Source organism: Lissotriton vulgaris, chromosome 3_1, assembly GCF_964263255.1.
Source record: "Lissotriton vulgaris chromosome 3_1, aLisVul1.2, whole genome shotgun sequence".
NCBI lineage: Eukaryota > Metazoa > Chordata > Amphibia > Caudata > Salamandridae > Lissotriton > Lissotriton vulgaris.
Window position 1 is genome coordinate 373,202,286 of NC_141689.1, and position 24,133 is coordinate 373,226,418.

General features: G+C 50.2%; 1 protein-coding gene across 1 annotated transcript in view; it reads left to right on the forward strand.

Moving 5' to 3' along the window:
* The window catches only part of CCDC152 (coiled-coil domain containing 152), an 843,580-nt gene that overhangs the window by 53,102 nt on the left and 766,345 nt on the right, over positions 1–24,133 (forward strand). Inside the window, exons 3-4 of the mRNA XM_086963471.1 lie at positions 8,746–8,851; positions 21,107–21,175. Coding sequence (XP_086819597.1) covers positions 8,746–8,851; positions 21,107–21,175 — 175 coding nt within the window. The remainder of the gene's footprint in view (positions 1–8,745; positions 8,852–21,106; positions 21,176–24,133) is intronic.

Genomic DNA, 24,133 nt, shown 5'->3' on the forward strand with positions numbered 1-24,133 from the left:
TTTCCGGTGGACCCTGCGCCCGCCAGGACATTGCTTCCAGATTTTCTCGCTGACGTTATGCCGCTCACTGTAATTGATATGCCTATGTTGGACTGTACCTTGCTACTCTGCTTTGTGTCTCTGCATGGAACTTCTGTCTTGTATTTTACTGTTGTATTGCAACTACCTTAATAAAAACGTTTACAAAAATGTTTTTTAAAAAAAGGAAGCCAAATGCCTCCTCATCTAATTAGTGACGGGCTTGAATGGATGAACGAGATTCCCACTTTCCCTACCTACACGGGCAGGTGGGGAGTTTGACTGGGGCGATGTCAAACGATAACGCAGGTGTCCTAAGGCGAGCTCAGGGAGGACAGAAACCTCCTGCGGAGCAGAAGGGCAAAAGCTCGCTTGATCTCGATTTTCAGTATGAATATAGATTGTGAAATCGGGGCCTCATGATCTTTCTGACTTTTTGGGTTTCAAGCAGGAGGTGTCAGAAAAGTTACCACAGGGAAACTGGCTTGTGGTGGCCAAGCGTTCATAGCGACATCGCTTTTTGATCCTAGAGATTTTTTTGCCCTTTCTGTTTTACTCTGAATAGGGATTTATATTTATAAAATATATCTTTTTGGTCTATAAATCTCATTTCCTACAAGGGTCTCCTGACAATAGATTACCATATTGTATATAAGAAAGTTCTCCCCGTTGAACAAAAATCACCAGGAAGTGACTTATAGGAACTATATTGTGTAATTTATTTTATATCTGTTTCCAGACAGCTATATTATATGTATTTATTATTTTTGGTTTTACTTGTTTTGTGAATGTATTCCTCTGATTGTACTTATATGTGATTTCTATGTACATAGTGGTATTGGTATTCTGTTTTGTTTTTTTAAAACCAATTTTATTGAAGATTGCTTACATAGTGTAGGCCTCTGTGCCCCTGAGGTAACTACAGGACAATAAGATCACAACAAACACAACGCAATCTCATTTTCTTCTACAAGGATATGTCAGTCTCATCCAATTACAAAGTAGAACGTGTACCCCCTCCGCCCCTTCCCCCAAGCCCCCCCCGGCCCAACTCCCCCGGTCGAATGGTCCTCCTCCCGGTCTCAGGTCGTGCCCTCGATCTCCATCTAAACGTCTTGTACGCATCGACAGCCACCCATCACACATCCATTGGCAAGTCCTGGTCCACAGGGGGATCAAGCCAAAGGCCCCTATAGTCAGCCCACCGCTTCCAAATTCTATAATGCTTCCGGGGCAGCCTCTAGCCACGAATATTGGTTCTTCCAGCCCCATATCAAAATCAAGCCCTCTCTTCCATGCCAAGATCGTCGGATCTCGAGCATCCTTCCAGGCTCTCGCTATATTCCTTTTTGCCAGTGTCAGGCCCAGGAGAAGTGTGGCTCACTGGTTAGAGGAGGCAGACCCTGATGCAGAGGTCAGACCCGGAACCAGGGTTCAATTCCCGACGCAGCAGGGTCTTGAGCTCTAAATGTCCACGGACTTGATAATTCTCGCCTCGGTGCCTACTCGAATCATGGGTTCACACTCTGCAACTCTGGGCAATAGCTTGCTTAATCTCCACTACGGCCCTACCACGATGGGATGCCTGGTCTTCACCTTGGGGATGCCCAGTAGGGGTTATCTCGCAGGGAAAGCCAGGACGGGTTCCCAAAGCAAGCGCTAAGAGACCTGTCGGTGATTTGGCGCTATATAAATCGAAATTAACATAACATAACATAACATAACAGGAGAAGCAAGTGTCTTCTGTATGTGTTACCCCCTACCCCATCCATCACATGCAGCAGCCCCAGTCGCGGCGTTCGGGGGAGGCCCCACCCCAGCACCTCAGACAGGCAATCCCACACCCCCTTCCAAAGTCGGGCTAACCCCGGGCAACTCCAGACCGTGTGCAAAAACTTCCCCTCCGCACTACCACACCTCAAGCATTCCGGGGAAGCAATAAGGCCGGCCCTCCATAGTCGGTGTCTAGTAAAATATACTCTGTGCAGAAATTTGAAGTGTATCAACCTCAGGCGAATCGAGATGGCCGCCTCCCGTGGCACTGCCAGCGCCTCCCTCTAATAATCCTCATCAAGGGACCGAGGTCCGACTCCCAATGCTCCTGCAGCTTCTGAAGGGACGGGGAACAGTTTATCACTAATGTTCGATAGATACTAGAGATCTTCTTAGGACCTAACTCCCCCATAAAGACTTTGGCCTCTATCGGGCTAAACTCAGGCAAGGACTCTAGACCCTCTAAGCTCGGGGCGATGGCATGACGGAACTGGAGGTTTCGGAAGAACTGGGTGCGGGGCATACCAAACTCCTGGCTCAGGTCCTGGAAGGATTTGAGAGTCACTCCTGACATCACATCCCCCAGTGTAGAGATCCCGATGCCGTCCCAACCACTAAAGCCTGCTAACGCGGCCAGCGCCGGAAACCGACCATTGCGCCAGAGTGGAGTCTCAGCTGTCAATTTGTTCCACCAGCCCATACGCCGCAGCGCCTGCTTCCAAATCTGGAACACCAACTGCATGCCAGGCGGTTGCAATTTACGCATCTGCACCGCATACAGTAGGGTGTGAAGCGATGTAGACCCCATAAGGTGAAGCTCCAGCGCATATGCTGGATCCTCCCTGGCACCATACCACCAATCATTGAGCACCAGGAGATGGGATGCCTGATAGTAGGATTGGATATCAGACGTTGCCAGCCCACCATCGTATGTGGAAAGGAAGCAGGTACGCACCGCCACGCGGATTGCGCCCCCGAACCACAGAATCTGTCCCAGGGCTGCATTGGCCTTTCTGAACCAGTGGGGGGGTATCGGGTGCGGGTGGTTCTGAAGTTGGTACAACAACCTCGGGAGGGTCAGCATCTTGAAGATCGCGGACCTACCATAAATAGTTAGCTGCATACGGGTCCAGAGTTTGATGTCGGCCTTAGCACGATCCCACACCGACCAGACGTTGCGCTCCCAGACGATCGCCGGGTCCTCCGAAAGAAACACCCCCAGGTATTGTATGCCTCCGGCCGCTTTCCCGGAGCACCGAGGCCCAAGCCCCAGCCGGGGCGGGCCCCCCCAGTACCCACAGAGTAGATTTGGTCGGATTCAGAAAGAGTCCAGATATCTTGCCAAAAATCCGCATAATCTCCATGAGCCTGGGTCCCGATCTATTAATGTCCTTCAAAAACATTGTCCGAATACAGCGCTATCTTATCAGTCGGGCCCCATTCCCACTCAAAACCATGCAGTAGCGCATCTATGCGGACCCACATGGCCAGAGGCTCCATAAACGCAAATGAATACGGAGAGAGGGGACAACCCTGTCGGGTGCCCCTCCGGACGGAAAACCTAGCATAGGCAACACGCGGACCGAGGCCGTCAGATCAGTGTAAAGCAGCTGGATGTAGGACAGAAACCTGGGACCGAGATTGAGCCGTGACAGGAGGGCAAATAGATAGACCCAACTAAGGAATCGAATGCCCTGTCCATATCGGCTAGGAGAAGCGCCGCGGGCACCCCAGCCTTACGAACCGCCCCCACATGCGCCCTGCGAATATTATACCTCGTTGCCCTCTGAGGCATAAAGCTCGCTTGATCAGGGTGAATTAAGTCGGTCACATAGGGCAGGAGGCGATTGGCCAATGCCTTAGCCAGAATTTTAGCTTCGACGTTCAACAGTGAGATCGGGCCGTAGGAGGCGTAATGCTCTGGGGGACGACCCGGCTTGTGGAAGACCACAATTTCTGCGTGCCGCCAATCAGGAGGGAGGGTTCCCCGCTCCCTGGCCTCCTCCACCACAGCCCTGTAGTGCGCCCCCAGCTGTACATGGTATTTCTTATAAAATTCGCTGTGGAACCCATTCGGTCCCGGCGCTTTACCTGCATTAAGCTCTCCTAACGCTGTGCCCAGCTCCTCCTCTGTGAGAGGAAGCTCCAGACGGTCCCGTACCACATCCGGCACCGTGCGGGGTGGTAGGTCTACCAGAAATTTAGCAATCTCGGACTCTGGAAGGCATTCACGTGGGGCGTATAAACCTGCATAATAGGAAGCAAACCCTTCCGCCAGGACCCCAGGATCCGAAACAGGGGCCCGGTCGCGTCCAGAATCCCCGGCAGAGCCTGGGCCTGAAACGTACCCTGACAAAGTCGGTGGAGCATCGTCCCGGATTTATCTCCCCACTGGTAGATCCGACTACGCGTAGCTAACCAAATCTGCTTAGCTTCCTCCATCAACATGGACGCATAGGAATGTTGTGCTTGCAGAAGCCGTCCCACCGTTCGGCCCTCTTCTGCCATGCTCCCCCGGAGCTCCAGCGCTGCAATCTCCGCCTCCGCTCTGACTAGGAGCTCCCTGCGCTTCCTCCGCGCCTCTGCGCACCACGCAATGTCCACCCCCCACAGTGTCGGTTTCAGCGCCTCCCACACTGTACTCACCTCGTCCACTGACCCTACGTTCTCCACCAAAAAATTGGCAATAGCCTCCCCCATGTGTTTCTGGTATTCCGGTTGCTGCAAGTGCCACGTGGAGAGGCGCCATCGAAACGACCTCCTCTCCCTTCCCATGCTAATGTCCACCGTTATGGGGGAGTGGTCCGACAGGCCAAGCGGCTGGATCGCCGCCGCCTCAACCCTGTGTCGCACTGCACCCGGCACGAAGAGATAATCAAGCCGTGAGAAGGAGCCATGGACCGCCTACACATACTTGTAGCCCCTCGCATCACCGTTCAGATAACGCCAAGTATCCACCCAGTTCAGGCTTCGCACCATGTCCTGCAGCTTCGTGGGAGGGCCCATCTCCCCTCCACCCTCTGGTCGTAACCTGTCCCACTGGCTCTCCATAACATCGTTCCAGTCACCTCCTATAACCTGCAGCGCATCTGGCAGTTCCGCCCATACACTAAACAACTTTTCGACAAGGGACCACTGCAGGGGGGGGGGCGGGGCATATACACTCCCCAGTACTAGCGTCTCCTCTCCTATAGTACCTTTTATAATAATATACCTCCCCTGGGCATCAACTTACTGAGTGGAATGGACATACTGTACTCTACGGTGGACCAGGACAGCCACCCCCCTCGAGCCCCTCACAAACCCCGCATGGAAGACTTGATGAAAGCCAAAGCGCTGCAAACAAGGTGTTTTGGTGCCCATAAGTTGAGTCACCTGGAGGAGTAGCACATCCGCCCCCTCCCTCTTCGCCTGTCGCAGCACTGCCCCCGCTTGATCTTGTCCAACACACCTCGGACGTTCCAGCTGAGGACTTTCAGGGATGTCCCGGACCCCGGGGCCCTTCTGTCAGACCCAGCCATCAAGGGACATCTAGTGTAAACTTCCAGCCAGCAGTCCCAACACGTACCATCCAGTCAACCATCCAGACACCCAGGAGACCATGCGATCCCACCCTTCGAACCCAACCCCCAACCACTACCCCTAACTGCCCCCCCATAACCCCCTTCCCAATACCTCAGCAACATTGGAACCAACTCTGAAGTACCTGTCGCGGCTTGGGCAACCCCTGATCCCAAACGGGGGGCCCGGGGGCGTCCACGCCAATTGATCCCCAACAACCCGCCCGTTCCCCCAACCCCCCTCCTCAGAAACGAACTCTAAACTAAGGGGACAATGTCCGCCCTGATCACCACTTCCCCCCTGCCCCGCCGCCCCCCCAAAACATTCCTATCAGCAATGTTCGGCAGTCTCTGTCAATAACACTGTGGAGCACCAAGCTGGCAACCCCAGCAGTCCCCATCCTACCAGACATCGCCAGGGATCACACACACCAACGTTCTGCAAGGCGAGGCACAGATGTTCAAGAGCCCTCCAGCTGCGCATCCGGATCCGCCGTCTTCTCAGCAGTCGCCTCCCCAGAAGTCGAGCGCCGCCGAGACCTGGACCTCCAGTTGCTTTTGCTCCGTGAGCGGCGGGGAGTCTGGCCCTTCACCCCACCCGATGAAGAATCTGAGTCTCGGCCCGGCGGCGTATGCACTCTCACCTTCACCGTCTCATCTGTCCAATGGATCACCTCCTCCGGGGTGTCGAAGAAGTGGGTGCAGGACTGAAACACTACTCGCACACAGATGCTTCCAACAAGGGTCTGGGTGCAACCCTGATACAAAAAGATGGTAAAGAGGAGAAAATCATTGCGCTTGCCTCCCGGAGTCTCACAAACCCAGAACGGAACTACTCCGTAATCGAAAGGGAGGCCCTGGCCTGCTTCTGGGCTGTCAGACATTTCAAGTTTTTATTGTGGGGTTTGAGGTTCTCCATCCGGACTGACCATAAGCCCCTCACCTTCATCTTTTCCGTGAAAGGTTTAGAGAATTGTACTCCTCGCATCATCAGATGGATTTTGGGCCTGGAGCACTATAACTTCAAAGTGGAGTTCGTGCCTGGAAAGGAGAATAAGATCGCTGACTTCCTATCAAGGTCACCGCTACCGGACGTGGGGGAAAAGGAAGAAGCCCTTGACAGTCCAATACTAATGATGGAGACGCCTGCTATCACGGAAGAAGAGTGGGAGAAAGAAACAAAAGAAGACAAGGATATAAAGACACTGAAAGAATACATGGAGAAAGGATGGCCGAGCAAGAAGAGTGAACTTGTGGTTAGCATAGAAGAGTACTGGGAAGTGAGAAATGAACTAAGCTTTATAAAAGACAGGATCTATCGTAATCATAGAGTGGTTCCTCCCAAAGGCCTTAGGAAAAAGGTAATCGACTTGGCACATGAAGGCCACCTAGGGCGCAGCCTTACTAAAGCGAGAGTCAGATCTAGTTTCTGGTTCCCCAAGATGGATGCCATGACTGAGCAAGTTGTTAAGGATTGTGGGGCGTGTGCTAAAAGCGACAAGTCAAAGACAGTACATAAGGCACCATTGTCTCCTGTGGAAGTCCCAACTAAACCATGGAGCAAGCTGGCCATGGACATTATCGGACCCATGAAAGAACTAGGAGAAAGAAGGAGATTCATGCTGGTCTTGATCGATTACACAGCCCATTGGATCAAGCAGAAGTTTGTCCACTCTATCACCACGAGGACGGTGGTCGAGTTCTTGAACGGCGTATTCGTTGAGGAAGGTATTCCAGGGGCCTTGGTTACAGATAATGGGGTGCAGTTTTGCTCGGAAGAGATGCGTGCATTCCTCAAGGGTTTGAACATTAGACATGAAACCACAGCTTTATACTGCCCGAAAGCCAACGGTCTGTAACCTTTGTTTTTTCAGTATATATATATATATATATATATATATATATATATATATATATATATATATATATGTGTGTGTGTGTGTGTGTGTGTATATGTGTGCGTGTTGTGTGTGTGTGTATCTATATCTATATATATATATATATATATATATATATATATATATATATATATATATATATATATATACATATATTCACTGAAAAGAACAAAGGTTAAAGTGGAGTGTGTATGTCAGCCCGCAAGTTATACTTGCGTCTGCAGCCAACACCCTGCCATGCATGACCTTTGACAGCGTGCAAAGGTGAGTTGGTTGCAGGGCATAGGTAACCCCCGTGATGCACGGCTTCCCCCCATGGAAGGGCACAGCCCAGACACAAACGGCCAACCTGCCACAGACCACCACCCCTCATTTTCAGTTTTCTTTTTTATTGTCCTAGTGGGAATCCCACAGGAACTCGTAGGGCGCTGTTTGTCTCCTGAGGGGTCCTTCTGACAAGGGCTGCGTGGACCTTACCTTGTTCCCTTGTATCGATTTAATTTTTTCTTTTCAGGACTTGGAAGTAGCTGAACAGATTTACACCAAATCACAAAAAGCATGTTTTCTGGATAATTTTCTAGCTTTCCTGTCAAACTTGATGTAATTCTGTTCAGCGCTTTTTCTGTATCATTGTTTAATTTTTCCTGTGGAAATTGCATGAGGAAAAAGTGTTTTGGCCCCTCCCCTTTTTTCCTAGCCCCACTTTACGGATCAACCTGAAACATTCCAGGAAGAAGCTGACTGAGGTGGATGATTTTTTTCCTAGGTTTTGTGAAGATTCAGTTAAATGGAGCTAAAGGTATTAGCAAAACAAAAAATGCTCCTCCTATGAGAGACTGCCTCTCACATAACTACAGAGTGGCTACTGCCACTGTGTAGTGTCCTGAATCATGCTATTTGTTGCATTATTTGCCTATGTTTTGTCTTTCTAATACATAATTTAGACATGCACAGACATGGAGCCTTAAGTGTCTAAAGCCCACAGTGTATTTTAACATGAAAGGATTCATTTGTGAAAGGATGCTGCTATTGTAGTAGTGAATGACATTCTTACATTGAATATGACTTGTTACAACGCGAGTCATTACATCGCATGGCATTACAACGCGGTCGTTACAACGACCACGTTGTTACCACGCAGTGCCATTACTATGCAAGTCATTACATTGACTTGCAGTAGATGGCGGGCTAACATTAGAAATGTATAGTTTACTATTCCAACTCCAGCCTACGAAACAGTAGGGAAGGTATTGGATTAGTAAACTATACAATTCCCAATGTTCATGTGCCATCCACTGCAAGTCGATGTAATGACGTGCGTAGTAATGGCTTTGTGTGGTAACGACCGCGTTATAATGGCATTGCGGTGTGATGACCACAATGTAAAGGTCGTTTCCCTCTTACATCACATACTCATTTTGGTGAGACATTTCTTTAGTATGACATCCCTGAATAATATTGGTCACTAGTTTGATATCTTTTGCTTTTTTCAACAGAAGATAGCGGAAATTAATGGTAAACATAATCTTCTCGAAATTCAGCTGGAAAAATCAACCAGGCTATTAAAGTTAAGTGAAACAAAGGAAACCAGTATTATAGAGGGTAAGATTGTGCATCCTCACTGTGTTAAGTAATGTAGTTTCAGGTGTGACATGTATTTCTCATAGTAACTAAAATATTCTGTGCCTGATTTACAAATCCATTTGATTATCAAACTTATCGTGGTATTATAAGGAAGCCATGATCAGGAAACTTGGGTCTACCTAGGAGTAAAAAGCTTTGGCATATGCCATAATGGACCTTGTTAAGACACAAGGAAACACAACTATTCTCCTTCAGAGTATCTTCATTGATAGATGTAAACACTGATTGGTCCCGCTTAGAAAAAATACAATTCTATTTTTATGGTTTAAATCTTTTTATTGAAAATATGACAGATAACATTTTCCAGACCCTCAGCTTCCAACAGCAAGTGAAAGAAACAATAATTATTCAGTCCAGTATTGCCATCTGCGAAAAGCATGGAGCGGGTCTGCCAATGAGGAACTGAGACAACATTTGAAAAAAGGAAAGGGCCCAACTACCCCTCACCCTCCCGTACCCACCCCGTTCCTCCCAAACCCACCCACCCCATTGTCCACTGGGATAGGAAAATGAAAGGGGAACATGAGGAAATGATTTAGTGGTCAATGGTGAGGTCCACGGGACTTTCTGGGAGCGACAGCAGGAATGGGCGTGTCAGAGAGGCGTAGCAATTGCAAATATCGGGGGCAGGTCAGCTCCCTGAATTCCAGTGTTAGTAATGTCAAGAATGGTCGCCATAGTTCGAGGAATTCTGACCCTCTACCAGCTAAGGTCAGCGTGAGTTTCTCCATACTCAACACCATTCAAAGCCTCTGGAGCCAGCCTGTGTGTGAATGGAGTTGGGTGGACCTCCAGTGAAGCAGAATGTTTTGTATAGCTGCCCCAAGGGCAATAGCAATCAACCTGCCTCTCCGGGATTTAAATGGGTACATCAAAGGATTAGATAAACCAAGCAGGATATAGGAGGGGAATCGCGAAAGTTGTGTGTCAAGGTGCTGATCCACTTCATCCAATATCTGAGTTCAGTAAGGACGCAGGCAGTTGCAATCCTACAGGACATGCACCAATGTGCTCACCTCCCCGCAACCCCTCCAGCAAAGGTTGCTTCAGCGTGCATCAAACTGGTGCAATCGCTCAGGTGTGTAATACCAATATGTGACGATTTTGGTTAATGTTTTTGTGAGACCAGCATGATAAGCTGAGTGTCGTGCCCTATAGTATATTTCCTCCCATTCCTTGTGTGTTAAAGACCTTCCTAAGTCCCTCTCCCATCGCGCATGGCTGCATTATATGTATGTGTGTTGTGGGCAAGTAGCTGTTTGTAACGATCTGAGATAATTTTCTTGTCGGAAGTACGGGTTACCAGCCACTTTTCATAGGGGGTCAGTAAGCGCTGTGCAAATGGTTTGACCGTGGGGTGTAGAGCCCAGTGGCGTAACTGTAGGTATTCTAAGCGGCCTCTTTCAGAGATGTCGTAATGTTCCCTGATCTGTGAGAATGGGTCGATGCCATTCAGATCAAATAGATGTCCTAATGACCTGCAAGGGGAGCTTTGCCATGCTTGAAATGCACGGGCGTCCATGCCTGGATGGAAGTCAGGGTTATCACATAATGGGGTCCTCGGAGAAGGAAAGGGGGTCAACTGCGCCGAGACCGCAGTGTGGTCCCAGGCCTCCATGATAGTACCAGTGATGTATGAAGAATATAAGTTAGAAGGGCGATGTGGTTTGCGAAGGAAGGGAACTCCCTGTAGGGGTCTGCCTGCTACTGCCTGGTCTTGGAAGAGCCAGTGCTTCTCTGACTCCAACCTTTGCAATTCTACCAAGTATCGTATTTGAGCAGCATGAAAGTAGGTCTGGAGATCCGGCACCCCCATTCCGCCCTGTTCAGGTGGCAGAACCGCAATTTGATGCCGGAACCGAGGTTTGTGACTGTTCCATATAAAGCGCAAAAGCTCCGACTGGGTCTGTTGAATCCATCCCGTCGGGGGTCGGAGAGGGAGAGTTTGAAAGAGGTACAGAATCTGTGGAAGGATCGTCATTTTAGTGGCCGCGATCCTACCCAACCATGACAACGTGCAGTGTTTCCACCGTCTGAGCTCTGCGCATATGCGTTTGCGGAGGAGAGAGTAGTTTGTATCTACGATGGCCTGCAGGGTCGGTGCCAAATGGATGCCCAGGTAAGGGACTGTCTTGGCCACCCAGTGCACTGGAAATTCTTCCCTCAGAAAGGCTAGTGTCTGCGCTGAAAGGGAGAGATCCAATGCCATAGATTTCCCAACATTAATTTTAAACCCTGAACCCCTCGCAAAAGCGTCTAGTTCAATCAGTAGAGCCCGGAGAGCCGTGATCGGCTCCGACAGGGAGAGAAGGATATCGTCCGCATAGAGACTGATAGTGTGGACATCCCCGCCGAATTTGATCCCGGTAATAGGAGGATGTTTCCGGATTCTGAGAGCCAGGAGCTCCATATAAAGCGTGAAAAGGAGCGGCGACAGGGGGCATCCCTGCTGTGTGCCTCTGCTGATAGAGAAGGGGGAGGACAAGCAGGCATTTACGCGAACTGTGCCATAGGTAGTCTATAGCAGTTCAGGATCCGGGTCCTAAATTTCTCCCCAAGCCCGGCAGCCATTAGAACCATTTCTAGGTAGGGCCAGTGCACCCTGTCAAAAGCCTTTTCGGCGTCAATGGCAAGGAGCATAAATTCACCCTGTGTGTGAGATGCCTTCTCTATCAAGTGGAGTACACGTTTCGTGTTATCACTGGTCTGCCTCTGTGATATAAATCCAGCCTGGTCAGGCTCAACCAGTTGAGCCATGTATGGTGCCAGCCGGTGCGCTAGAATACTAGTGTACAGTTTAAGGTCGATGTTTAAGAGTGAAGTAGGCCGATACGCCCCACAGGTCGTCACGTACTTCCCTGGTTTTGGAATAACCACGATCTCTGCCGCCAACATTTCCCCTGGGATAGTGCTCGTTTGCTCAAATGTGTTGTAAAGGTTTGTTAAGATGGGGCTAAGTGAGAGCAAAATGATTTATATAAAGCGGCCGTGTAACCATCGGGCCCGGGCGACTTACCCAGCTTAAGGCGGCAGATCGCTGAAATAACCTCTTCCATTTGTATGGGCCTGTCCAGCAAGGCGGCCTGTGACTCAGTAAGGGCGGGCATCCCAGCTTTTGCAAGATAGTCGGCACAGTGGTGAGCGTCTAAGCTGTCCCCCATGTACAAACCTGCATAAAAAGCCCTACATTTTTCCGCGATGGCTGCATCGTCCACTACCATTCCGCCTCCAGTCTCGAGTAAACCCTGCACTCTCTGGTGTTGTCCTTTCTCCCTGAGTTTATTGGCCAGTGTACGGCCACATTTATCTCCCCCAGTATAGTAAGAATGGCGGAGATGAGGGCTGCATATTCCGCCCTGTCCTGGTCTAACGAGTTGTTTCCGCTCAGTGCACAACTGCCTCCATGCACGGTGAGCCCCTGTACGCTGGTGTAATTGTTCAAGCTCTCTCACCCGCTGTGTAAGTACCGCCCTTTTCTAGCTCCGTTCTCTATTCTGCGCAGCGGAGATTGTGATGAATTCGCCCCGTAGGACCGCTTTTAAAGCAGTCCACTGAGTTGCTAAGGAGGTGTCAGGGTTAGCGTTGTGAGATAAAAAGTGAGAGATCGCCTTCTGAATCTGTTCAACCACCACGCGCTGGTGCAAAAGATTGTCACGCAGACGCCACTGTCTCGAAGGTTGGCAGGAACGTAGGAGACAGAAAGTGGCTAGGACCGGGGAATGGTCCGACATTGATGCCGTCAAATGTCAGCATCAGTGGCAGAGGCCTGAAGAGATGCAGAGCAGAGAAAATAGTCAAGTCTTGCGTATGTCTTGTGAGTCCCAGAAAAGAAGGTGTAGCTACGCGTGTGCGGATGGAAGTGTCGCCACATGTCAATGAGCCCCAATTCCTTCATGTGTATTTGGTCTGCACCTGGGAGCACCCCAACCTGTGTCTTCCATTGGCAGGAGCGATATAACTCATTATCGAACACTAAATTGAGGTCCCCCTAGCAACAGGTGGCGATCTGATGTCGCTGTTGACTCCCGCAGGGCAGTACGGAAGAACTTGACTTTGCTAAAAAGATGTGTCTCCTGAAGGAGGCAGATATCCGCCTTAGAGTGTTCCAGGTAATTGAGCACTGCTCTTGATCTGGTTGTTCAGACGCTTCACATTGAGGGTCAGGACCCTAAGTGTGTCACCTGTCATTGGCGGGGTTAAAAGGGGGCCAGTGGCTGCACCCACCGTCCCCTATCATGGGCGGGGTAAAAGGGGCCATCTCACTGCCGACTCAGAGCGGGAGCGCCATGGGTGGGGTATAGGGGAAAATGGACGAGGGACCCCTACCCTGAAAGGAAAAACCCAGAACCCCAAAACCAGATCTAGAAATAAAACTAGGAACCGAAAAACAGTTCCAAACCAAAAAGCACCTTTCACAGTACAATGTTCGTCTTCCCCTGGAATCCGGGAAGTCGTCATGGTGGGACTCAGAATGTGGTCCAAAATGGCGGTCCGGGACCGCCCCCATCCACCCTTACTCAGCCAGCTGCCGACTTAAGGGTAAAAGGAGGACTTTACAACAGACAGTCATTCAACGTCCGAAATAGGCCCGGCCAGGGCGTCAGCAGCGGCGGCGAGAGCTTCTTGGCTACCCCGTTCTACAGTTTGCTGATTTGGTTTCCGGAATCTGCGCCTTCTTCGGGGGTCCCGCCATCCTGATGGTGAAGTCTGAGGCTCCGAGTCTCGTTCCTCCTGCCCGTCTTCTTCCTGTGGCACCGCTATACCCAGCAGTTGACAAGCCTCGGTAAGGGAGCGCAACTGATGTAGTCTGTCTTTGAAACGAAATATATCCGGAACGGGTGCCCCCATGAGTATGTAATGTTCTGTTGTCGGAGGTACTCCGTGACTGGGCGGAACTGCCGTCTGCGTTGCAGTGTAACTAGGGCAAGGTCCTGCTATAGCACTGGAGAGTAGCCTTGGTAGGATATGGGGTGCATGGTGCGAGCCTTGGCTAGTATTGCTTCCTTCGTTTTAAAGTCTTGCAGGCAGACCAAGATATCCGCTGGCGGAGCGTTAGGTGCTCTAGGTGGGCCAACCCTATGTGCTCTGTCCAGTGTGATGGGAGAGTCTGCGGGGCCACCCAGGATGTGTCTGAACAGGCCCTCCGTAAAGGCAAAGAGGTCTTTGGTCTCGTCCGACGCTCTTACCCCACGGATCCTGATGTTGTGCCTTCGAGACCTGTTTTCCAGATCCTCCAGATGAATCTGCATATCCAGATGCTGGTCTTGTAGGCGTAGCACTTCTTGCTGCAGAGTGTTTAGGTCCGTTGTCCCCTCATCGCTCCTTCCTTCCAGAGTGGCCACCCGCTCACCCACGCTATCCACATCTCTGCGGATTTCCCGCATTTCGGCAGTTAGTTCCTTTTTTTGACAGATTGTATGTCGGATCGGAGAGTGTTAAAGAGAGACTCCATAAAGGACTTTGTGATGGGGGCTTCTCCCCCCTCTGCGCGGGGTTGTGTATTCGCCATTGGGGCTGGGGAGTTCGGGGTCCCTGGGGAGTAGGGGGTCTGCTCAAAAAGTTATTTGATCGACTTCTGCTTCCGTGTCCTGGCTGTGGACATAATCCTCAGGGCGCCAGTGCTGTGCAGGAGCGAGATACTGACCGCCTACCCAAACCTCGCCGCTTCAATTTTTGCAGCCAGCCACAGGGGGGTTCTCCCTCTCCACTTATGAACTCAAAGCTCCCACCATGCAGTCTCCTCGCATTTCCCTGGGGGCTCCCCCGAAGCCTGGCCGTGTCGTCGGACAGCTCACCTTACACTCCCATCTTCGCCCCCTCCTTGGACTCCGAGCCAGGGGTCACCGGGGGGGGGGGCGATCGCTACCGCTCTCTCTGTGAGGCGCCCCGCGGGACGTCGATAGTCACTGCTCTAGCTCAGGGCCCATACGGGCGTCACAGGTGCACTCCGCCCTCCTCGGGCCCTCGCCATTTCTCGGCTTCGCTGTATTCGGGTAAGCTCCCAGCGCCACCTCCTCGTTCCTCACCTCGCAGGACCAGAACTCGCCGTCCACCAGAGCACTCCACGGTCCGCGTGTCGCTCCCCGCCTGGCCTGCACTGTGTGTCTTAGTTCAGGCCTATCGCTGGGCCACCATTCGGGCTCCCGTTCTCACCACCTTGGGGCCTCTCACTGGGCCTCGTGCACGCCTCAGACGTCACTGGTGGAGCTCGTTGGTGGTCGCTCCCTTCAAGCCGGTGTCTGGGGGTGACAGCCCCCCGGCCCCAGCGCTAGTGTCCAGATGCAGCTCCTAGGGACCAGCCGCCTCTCGGTGCTCCGTGCCCCCGTCGCCACCTCTCCTCCAGTGTCCAAACCAATCAGGCCTCCACCTCACTTCCGAACACGCCCGTGTTCGGCTCTACACTGCCACTGCGCCAGTCGTGCACAGTGCTGGGGCGTTCTCCGCTTCCGGCAGCAACGGGGGCCTATTCCAGCTCACCGGTCTCGGCGCCTCCACGGGCTGGCGATGCCCCGGTGCTCGTGTTGAGATTAGGAAGTCAGCGGGCCGCTTGCCTCGGCGGGCTCTTCCACGGCCCACCCCTGTCTACGGGGCCTGCGCGGTTCCCAGCAGTCGGCCGCTTCCGGCGTCGACGGGGCCACCGGAGCTCTCAGTGCCAAGGGGTCTCGGGAGCACTCTCCACCACCGTTCTGGGCAGTCTACGCGCACCAGACAGCTATACGCCGCTATGTGTGGTGGACGACGACCGGGAGCTCCGCAAGTTGCTCCCTACCTCGCCGCCATCTTAGCCACGCCCCCCCTACAATTCTATTTTTAGAAGGTAACAAGGGTAAACAACAGTGACAAGAAAAACTTTCACAACCCCTTTTTAAATGATATATGAAAGATTACGGGAGAAATGTGGCTTGTTAGGCTCGGCACTTTCTCCTTCAGTATGTTATTTCTGGGTGTTATGACATGCTCACACTGCTAAAGAGTGATCCATGTGTCCAGAACATTGAAGGAGGGAGAGGGGAAGATAACCTAAGGGGTAAAATCTTGCCGAAAGAAGTGCGTCTGTAGTTTTATTTTTTATTTTTTATTTTTTTATTGACAATTAGAAAACAGAACCTTTATACAAAATCTTTCAAAACATATAATATTATATGTTCCCACAAAGTGGGTCTGTAGTTAGTACCGAAAAGGTCTAGTGCTTTTTTTTTTTTATTCCAAATTATTTTATTGAAAATTTTTACAAGTATAATATAATACAGTACAGTAGTGATGCGGGGGCAGGACAGACGATCTCAATGCACAGTTATGTATATCGACATTGGCATTAATGACAGTTGGCATTGCTTAATGATTGCTTGGCAGGTGGTTGTTGCCCCTCAGTACTGTTGGCCGAGAGAGAGAGAAAGAAGAAGAAGAGAAGAAATGGGTGGGGGGGGGGGGGGTGTATACCAGTGGAGTGTTGTTGGTCTACGGGGGTTTGTGTGTTCCAAGGTGTAAGTCCAGGGCGGCCCACATTTCCCCTTTGGCTGTGTGGTTCGCTGAGTGTTTTGCGGTGATGTTGTCTGCGCCTCTCAGGAAGGTTACCCAGTTGAACCACCTCTTAAATGTTGCTTTAGTAGTTTTCTTTCAGTTCGCTAGTATTGTCTTGACAGCTGCTGTGAGCAGAAGGTCCACTAGTTCCCTATCCTCCTTGGATTTTAGGTCAGGGGCTAGAAAAGCTGTGGCTATTCCTTCTAGGCCTCGTTGTATGTTCCCTCCCACTATTGTGTTAATGAAGTTATACACTTTGCTCCAAAAGACCTTGACCTTGGGGCATTCGTATATGATGTGTGTCAGATCCCCTTTCTCTTTATGGCAGTTCCAGGATTTGTCGGATTCTGTGGCGCCTACTGCAGCTAGTCAGGCTGGTGTCCAGAACATTCTGTGCAGTAGCAAGAACATTGTTTGTGCTAGTTGAGGGGATACTTTATTCTTAGACGCTGAGACCCAGAGCTTGGATTTCTCCTCCTCGCTGAAGGTCCTGTTGTGTCTTGTTTCCCAGAAGGACATGGTTTTGGTGTTTATTGTTGACGTGCGTGGCATATGAGTCTGTATAGATGAGCTGTTTGGTGGCCTATCTTGTTTAGGTTTTGCGTGTATTTGATGATGGAGGGGGTCTCTTTGGAGAGGTTTGCTTTGGCTATGGCTGCTTTGATTTTAAGAAATTCGAAGAATTTGATGTTTGGAATGCTGTGGGTGGTTTTCAGCGTTTCAAATGTGAGCGGAGCATTATCCTTTTCTAGCTGAGCAGGTGTTGTGATACCTCTCTCATACCACTCTTTGTTTGCCAGTGTCTTACCTCTGTACGTTATTTTTGAGTTATACCAGATCGACTCCCATTTTGACCTTTTGATGCTCCGTTCCATATCTTTGTCTACTTTTAGGAGTGCTATCCTAGTGTTTTTGAGCACGGCGTTTTTAGCCTCTGGATGCTTATTGGCTGTGAGTACTGCTACCGGGTTGCCCCCCCCAGGATGTCTCTCTCTAAATTGAGCCAGACTGGTGTGTAGTCTGGAGTTGGGTTGATCCAGTATATACCTTGTTTTGCCAGACATGCAGTTTGGAAGGCCCTGAAGTTCGTCATGTTCAGTCCCCCCAGTTCTTTCCTTAATCTTAGTGCAGGCGTATTCTGGCTTTCTTCCCGCGCCACAAGAATGTGTTGAACGTTTTATCGAGTTTCTTGTGGAATTCCTCTGTTAGCGTTAGTGGCAGCATGCTGAGCATGTAGTTGAGCATGGGAGTGATCATCATCTTGATGGACTCTACTCTCCCCACCAGCTAATGAATTTGGGGCTCCAGGACTCTAGTTTCACTTTGATTGTCTTGAGGATGGCCTCTTCGTTGTGGTCGAGGGTCGACCTTAGGTCTCTGCCAATGAGGAGGGCGAGGTATTTTAGTTTTTTTTTTTTGCCACGTTAGCCCTGATGTGCCCAGGACTGTGCTTGTTGTGTGACAGTTCATGGGCTTGCACTCAAACTTTTCCCTGTTTAATTTGTATCCTGAAACTGCGGCGTATTCCTCAATTGTTTGCATTGATGCTGCTATTGAGGTTTCGGGGTTGTTGGTTGTGATCAGAATGTCATCCACATAGGCCGCTAATTTAACTGCGTTATCCCTGACTTGAATGCCTGTTATCTGCGAGTTATCTCTGATCATGGCAAGGTGTGGTTCCAGGGCTAGTAGGAATAGGCCTGGCGAGAGCGGACAACCTTGCCTTGTTCCTCTCTCTAGGGTGAAGATTTCTGATGTGCCCCCGTTGACTACTACCCGGGCCTTGGGGTTATTGTATAGCGACATCACCATGCTACGGTATCTGGCTCCTAGTCCGAAATTTGTCCATGCACGGGTCCAGGAAAGGCCATGAGACCCTGTTGAAGGCTTTTTCCACGTCTAGTGCGATCATGACTGCTTTTTCTTGGTGATTGGCTGTGCGGTGTATGAGATGACATAGGAGTTTCGTGTTATCCTGAGAGAGCCTATTTTTAGGTATCCTACCTGTGATTTGTGGATGAGGTGGGGCAGGAACATGTTTAGCCTTGCAGCCATTATTTTCGCATACATTTTGCAGTCGACATTGATGAGCGATATCGGGCGGTAGTTTTGTGGGAACTGCGGGTCCTTCCCGTCCTTGGGAATGACTATGATGTTAGCCTCGGCCATTGAGTCGGTCATACTGCCTTTTTGCCCACAGAGCTTGAACTCCTCGACCAAGATGTCCTTCAGCTGGTGTTGGAATTGCTTGTAGAATGCAGCCGTGTACCCGTCAGGGCCAGGCGCTTTGTTTGGTTTTAGGAAGCTTATTGCCATTTCTACTTCTGCTACCGTTATCTCTCCTTCTAATGTTTCTCTTTGCTGGTCTGTGAGCCTAGGAAGGTTGAGTTTCTTTAGCAGAGTCGCACCTCCGTCTATTGCTAGGTCCTTGTCAGCTGTATATAGTTCTTTGTTCTCTGTAGAAGTCTTTGAAAACCTCTAGGATTTGTTTGTTGGATGTGTGTGTTTTGTGTGTTTTGTCTGTTATTGCTGCTATGGAGTGTTGTCTCTGCTTCCTTTTGGTTAGCTCTGTGAGGGTATTTTTGTCTGAAAGGTTTGTGCAATGGCCTCTTTCTAGTGCTTTGATCTGATTCTCTAGCTCTGTAATTCTTTTGTTCCTTTTTTTGTTCATTCTAGATTTAATGTTTAGGAGTTTACCTCTTATTGTCGCTTTCAGTGCTTCCCACAGGGTCGCTTTGTCTATCTCTGCCGTGTCATTGAAGTCAAGGTATTCTTTAATTGCCTCCTCTATTTCTGCTATGTTTGCTGGGTATTCTAGGATGTCGCTGTTTAGTCGCCAGCCGCGGCTGGGTTTCTCATTGTGTTTGCCGCAGATCGTGAGGGTGATGTGTGCGTGGTCGGAGATTGTGATTGGGCCAATCTCCGTCGAGTCGGTGAGGTGTATGTGAGTGGTAGACATGAGGATGTAGTCTATTCTGCTATATGAGTTGTGCGGGTGTGAGTAGAAGGTGTATTCTCTTGCGCTTGGGTGTTGGAGTCTCCATGGGTCTGCTACCTCTAGTTTGGCACAGAGGTTTTTGAGGGTGCTCTGTTCCTGTGGTCCGTGGCTGGTTCTGTGTGGGTGTCTGTCTGTGGCATTATCTATGGTCTGGTTCATGTCCCCCGCTAAGATCAATAGTTCATCCTGGGGGATGTTGCTCAGTTTGTTCTCCACCCCCACCCACTCCGCTGAGTTGGGCCCATAAATGTTGGCTACGTGAATCGACTCCTCACCTCTTTTCAGGCTTGTGATTAGTACCCTTCCGTTTGTGTCTGCGTTGTATTCCTGTACCGCGAGTTTGGCTTTTTTGCTTATGATTGTAATGACCCCTCCCTTCTTGTGCACTGCTGGTGAGCATACTATCTCTCATATCCATTTCGCTTTGAGGCGTTGCGCGTCCTCTTCAGAGACCCTGGTCTCTTGGCGGACGTATATATTCCCTTTGAGTTTCGCTAGATAGTCTAGAGTCTTCCGGCGTTTTATGGGGTGGTTGAGGCCCTTTACATTGAGAGACACCACTTTGATATCCGAGAGTGGCTGGGTGTGCGTTTGTGTAGTCATGGTTGTTTTTCTGTTTCGCTAGCTCTTATGGCGTGTGTGATTGCGTACCACCCTGTGCGCTGTTGGTCTTGGTCTGGTAAGTTGTTTGGCTTCCCAACCTGGGAGATGGACAGGAGATAGATAAGGGAAAAGATAGAAAGTATGTGAAGACAATAAGGTGCATCTAACTGTGCTGTGCGGCTCCCCGCCCCTACCCCTTCCCCCCCACCCGCCCCCCGCCCCCCTGTCAAGGTGCTGTAGGCGTGCGACAGCAAGGGTCCTCCCTCCTTCCATCATCCCCGAGTCTCTTTTCCCCCCTCCTGCCCTTTCCTTATAAACATCGTATCCCCGGTGAAAAGGATATGCGGTGGTTCTGGCCTTTTTGTGAGGTATCCGGTGTTATCTTCGCCTGGGTTCCAGAGGGAGTCGCCTGCTGATGAAAATTTTTTCCCTCACCATCTATTTCAGGCGTGGCCAGACTAATGAGAGACAGTGCTGAGAATCTGACCGTAGATGTCTGGTCAGACAGCATGTAATTAATACCTTGTGGATACTGGCTAGGGCCGTGTGTCCCATGCAGTTAATACTTTTGTTGAAAAAAGGCAGCCTATTCGGCATTTAGAAGGTGAGGCGATATAGCGTGAGCCAGCGTTAGATGAGTCATGTGGCAAAGATTTGTGCAGTTTGTAGTTTACTCAAATCAATGTCCTGCATTTAATGTATCCATTTATACTTTTAAAATGTTATTTTTCTTATTCGGCCAGTTCTGCAGCATTGCTTACTCTTTCATATAGCCACAAAAACCCTCATATATAATTAGAATTAAAATATTCCTTAATACTGTTTCCTGAATGCTGGTACTCTGCGAAGAAACCTGTGTTTTTATATGGCTAAATCTAGCTCTACTTTCTATATCTGGATATCATAGACTGCATTGTAGATCTATCAACTGACGAGGAACTGTTATACAAATGTATTAGAAATTATCTGCAGAGCAAACTTTGAATACATGTTATTTGTTACTAATTTGAAGTATTTCAATCTGCAAAACATGCTTTGAACAAATCTTATTTACAATTAATTTAAAGTATTTATATTTTGTTGCTTTTCAGATTGTGGCAAACTTCAAAAAGTGACCAAAGGTCTTCAGGATGCAATTATAAATCAATGCAACTTAAGAGGTGAGAAAATTAAAAATGTACAATCACATTGTGGCAATGTTGAATATCTATTTCCTTTTGTAACACAAGAATGGCCGAAGTGTGAAAGAAATTGATGTAGTGTCTCGTTCTTGCCTCCAGTATTTGGAACTCCCAACCTATAGTTTGACTAGTTATAGATGACCTTATAAAAATTGCAAACGTTTTGAAGTCCTGCTTCCATAAATAAGGACTCGATTAAAAGGAGGTCCTAACAAACACAATTATCGCACCCAGTAAAAATCCAACTCATTTTATCTGACTTTTTGGGAAATAATATGTGGATTGCCCCGGTAAATACTGGGTTTTTCTGCTTGTTTAATTCCGGCAGTGTTGACCCTGATGAAATTTCAACCTGGTAGTTACAAGATGCAATAAATATCAAACCACTTACAATTGCGATCCAGATCTTCGAACTCTGAGCAAATTACAAATGATTAGTGTTGGAAATCGAGGCAGTATCTGTGAGGCCTGCACAAATAACATGACTACATTTGTCCTTCACTGGGAACCAAACACCCAATTTTAGCCCTGACTCTCAGAGGGTAGCGTTGCAGAGCAGTCTGAGGCTTACTCAAGGGAGGTGGTGTGGACTAGTAATCGCCATAACAGGAGCGCAGCAATAACACTCAGTAATTGATTGTCCAGTCTGTACTTTGCTTTATAAAAGTAAGTGTACATGTATTAAACTCGCACACACACACTACTCAATACTATGCACCAATTTACAAATATACATAAGCTGTTGGAATTACTTTGTGACATTGCATAACATCTCCACCCCTCTCGCAGGAGGGTGGGGTCTAGTACCACCACTCCCATGTATGCACATCATCTCGACCCCAAATGCAGTTAGTTGAACCTAGCCTAGAGCGAGGGCCATGAGCACTGGCATCATCCCAGCGGCGACCCACCCCATTAACTCAACACACATTTAAAATTGGTACACCTGCCCTGGTGGCACACAACCCTGACTGAGCATTTTAACTGACCATGAAATGTAGACCTCTGCATCTTAAGGGCTAACAATCTGGGTTCTTCACTTGAGCGCAGCAGCAAGAACACATGTTTAAGCATCACTTTAGAATGACAGTACTCATCACATTTGTTGGATATTAGAATGCGTTGCAATTACAGTCCCTAAAGGCATCACAGATGAAATCACAGGATTAGGCATATACAGGCAGACACCCTATCAGGAATGTCTGGCAATCTAACCCCACTTTGCTTATGACATCACCTTACATAGGTACTTCCCATTACACATGTGACCTTCAGTCCCTCTAAAAGAAATAATGTTAATAAATGCCTTTCTTCACCTCCAGGGGATGCCCTTCTCCAGACATCCCCAGCTCAGTCCTCCATCCCGTGGTGTACTTCTCACTCCTCCTCCTTCTCCAGCTGAAGAACAAAAGTTCCTGCCCAAGAAGAGTTAAAAGGCTGGCCGAGCCCTTTAGGGGTTATTTCTTCCAGTTCCCCAGGAGACTTGGGGAGGGGGGGGGGACTTTCCTCTTCGTGCTTAGGGAGACTGCGCTGCTCCTGCAGCTCCCCCGGCACTGTGCGCTCATCTGACAGTGACCCCATACTCCTGGGGTCACCCCACACCGAAGATTAGCATTCTCATGCAGGCCTGCATGGGCTTCTCAAAGGATTATGGCCGCTCTTCCCCCATCACTGCATATCAAATGAGCGGCTCTCCCGCTGTGCGGGGGAGAGCTGTGCTGCAGGTGATGTCGGCCTTGCGCCGCCTTTGCCCTTCGTTGGGGGTCCGGCTCAACCCGGGCCCCGTGTCTGGCTGTAGGTGAGGATTGTGCTGCGTGGCTCGGGGAATCCACCCCTTGGCCACTCCTGCCGCTTTTCGGGTGCCCGATCCCACCCGGGTACCCCGCATGTCACCTTTGTTAGAGGGAAGCCTGGGGAGCCCACCCCTGGCTGTCCCTGCCGGCTCCCTTACCCAGTCAACACCCTTGCGTGTTGCAGTGGGAGCCAGCACCTCTTTTTCTTGTCTGCCCGCTCAGGCGGGCAGACACAAGGCTGCCTCCGGTCTGGCAGGTCCCCGGGGGAGTGTGGCGACACTTCCCTGTCCTCCTCCTCCTCTTCGGGGCCAATCTTCACGGGGAGCGTGACGGCGCTCCCCGACTTCCACCACATCTTTGGAGCCTGGAGTTGTGATCCCGGGCCCCCTTTGGGAAATCTTCACGGGGAGCGCGGTGGGGTGTAGCATGACAGCACTACCCCCTCCTCCTTGCACACAGCGGGGCCCAGCGTTGGAATCCTGGGCCCCTCGTGATCTTCACGGGGAGCGTGAAGGCGCTCCCTGGTTTCCACTTCTTCCGTCGGGGATCAGAGTGGGCTCCTGGTACCCCCTGGACATCTTTCACGGTTTCACGGGGTGCACGACGGCGCACCCCGACTTAACTTCTTGCAGGGGCAGCCCTCGGGACCTGACTCACCCCGGGGGCATCTTTGAGACCGGCAGCGGAGCCCCACGCGCTTCATTGTCGGTCCAGCCAGTGGTCAAATGTCGCTCACCTTCAAGGGGGCATATCTCGGCCCCCAGGCTGCCGATTTTCACCATTTCCGCCTCTTCCTGCTCCTCTTGGTGAGCCACAGCCAGTGGGAACACTCTCCATTGCCCTCCTGGTCTCCAGGAGGGTGCATTCAGCAGGGAGCTGTCCTCAGTGGCTCCCTGCAGCAGCCTTTCGCCTGGCTCTCCTCCTGGGCCTCTCTTCTCCTTCTGCAGAGGCCCCTGCTTCTGCGCCCTCGTCCTGGTCTCTTCTCCTGGCGCTGTTCAGGATCCTGGGACAGTCAGGGGGTTCATTCTTCTAACTGCCCATTGCACCAAGTTCCAGCCCCCTCCGCCTCTGCAGACGACACACCAGAGAGAGCTACACTTCCTGTGAAAACACTTTTTAAAGTTTGGGGAGGGGGCTGGCAGGA